The sequence below is a fragment of the Poecilia reticulata genome, linkage group LG14 (assembly GCF_000633615.1).
Source record: "Poecilia reticulata strain Guanapo linkage group LG14, Guppy_female_1.0+MT, whole genome shotgun sequence".
NCBI classification, from domain to species: Eukaryota; Metazoa; Chordata; class Actinopteri; order Cyprinodontiformes; family Poeciliidae; genus Poecilia; species Poecilia reticulata.
Genome location: NC_024344.1, coordinates 20,141,657 through 20,143,256, shown reverse-complemented (window position 1 = coordinate 20,143,256; position 1,600 = coordinate 20,141,657). Strand labels below are relative to the sequence as shown.

The window sequence follows — 1,600 nt, the reverse complement described above, 5'->3', positions numbered from 1 at the left end:
TTCCTCTTCTGAATCTGGATCAGAATCAGAAACGGACTCTCAGGCCACGCAGACCGACCGGGTTCCAGGAACGGAGGCTCCTCCGGATCCTGTCCAGCCGCAGCCGCAGCCTCTGGACTACTTGGCGGAGAACCTTGCCTTCATTGACGAGTCCTCGGACGCTCAGAGTGGCAAAGTGCAACTAGAACCAGTACAAGAATCAAAACAACCCAAGTCTCGTCAGGCAAAGAGGAGACGCCACAGGCGGCCGACTAATAGGAGAAGCTCTAAAACCAGCTACTCYAACAATAACAAAAGACAACCCAATGGAAACACAACACCTGTCCCAGATCTTCCTAAAAAGCCTCTGGACTGAGAATACTAACACCTGCCCACTGCTGACGGAGGAGGTCTCAGTCCAGCAGTTCCTTTCTGTGTAAATGCTGCCTATATACTGTCAGTTAAAACAAAGACACAATGCTGATGCCTTATAAACCTTTGTGTGGTTTGCCATATAACTTTTCTCCTTGCATGTGAGTGCATATGCAGCAAATGAAAAGATTAAGATGCCATAGGTTCTACGACTTTGTGAGGAGCTACTGCTCTCTACTGGCTTAAAACGGTATTGCACTGATCACCACTGTGTCAAAATGAACCACTTTTTTTTWATAATCCGGATACTGCAACCAGATTTGTGTTGTCAGAAACTTGCTACATCAGTGTGAAACTCAATTTAGAGAAATGCTGCTGTTACCCGAGTCCATTGTCCTTGAATCCTGCCAACAATCTAACAGGTTTACTTTTTGGTACCTAACGAGTTTGTAAAAATAATATGCATAGCCATCCGTTTGCATTTTTGATGGTCAGATTCATCATTGCTACTATACTGCATAAGTGCATTAAAGAACTTTTCAAAAAGAAATTGTTGTTGTTAAATACCATTTCTCAGACTTCCACCAAAAACCTCATACATGCTGCTTGATAAAAAAAAAAAACAATGGCAATTTTTTCCAAAAGAACAGAGCCTTGCATAAGAATTGATATACCTTTACATTTTTTGTCATCTGTTCATTGTTTATACTTACTGGTACTTATCTCCAGTGGTCCCTGGACTGGTCTTCTGACTGGACCCTGTGAGCGCATTAATATCGAGGTGCAAATCGTTGTCTGTGCACATCTTGGCCAATAAATCTGATTMCGACTACAAAGAGCATGTCGACTCACACCAGGCCAAATGCTGCTGAAAAGCAATGGCTTTAAAGGAGACTTTAAAAAACAAAAGGAGGAAAAAATGTCTGTTGAATATTTAAAAGGCAACACAATCCAAAGTTTGAGAGAGCACAACAGGAAAACCCTCATCTCCACTAAGGTTCTACCTAGTTTTTGTGGCAACTGAAAGCAAATGAGATGTGCTCTAGTCTGGGTACAAATTAAAAGACAGTCAGGATGATTTTTAAACAAGCCAAAGATGTGACRAAGATTGTTGACTGACACCAGCATAAAGTTGRTTGCAGTTGTYGAGTCATGTTGAGATTAAGGCGCCTATTGTTTTCTCCAAGACATGCCTCAACAAAACTGAGTGTCAGAACTTGAAGAAAAATTCCTTTTTTGACAAGCAGAG

At 41.7% G+C, this 1,600-nt stretch overlaps 1 protein-coding gene across 1 annotated transcript in view; it reads left to right on the top strand.

Annotated features, from left to right (window-relative positions):
- Positions 1 to 901, top strand: part of kcnk4b (potassium channel, subfamily K, member 4b) — an 8,170-nt gene extending 7,269 nt beyond the window's left edge. The window contains exon 6 of the mRNA XM_017308525.1: positions 8 to 901. Coding sequence (XP_017164014.1) covers positions 8 to 355 — 348 coding nt within the window. The 3' untranslated portion in view covers positions 356 to 901. The remainder of the gene's footprint in view (positions 1 to 7) is intronic.
- Positions 902 to 1,600: the final 699 nt, after the last annotated feature.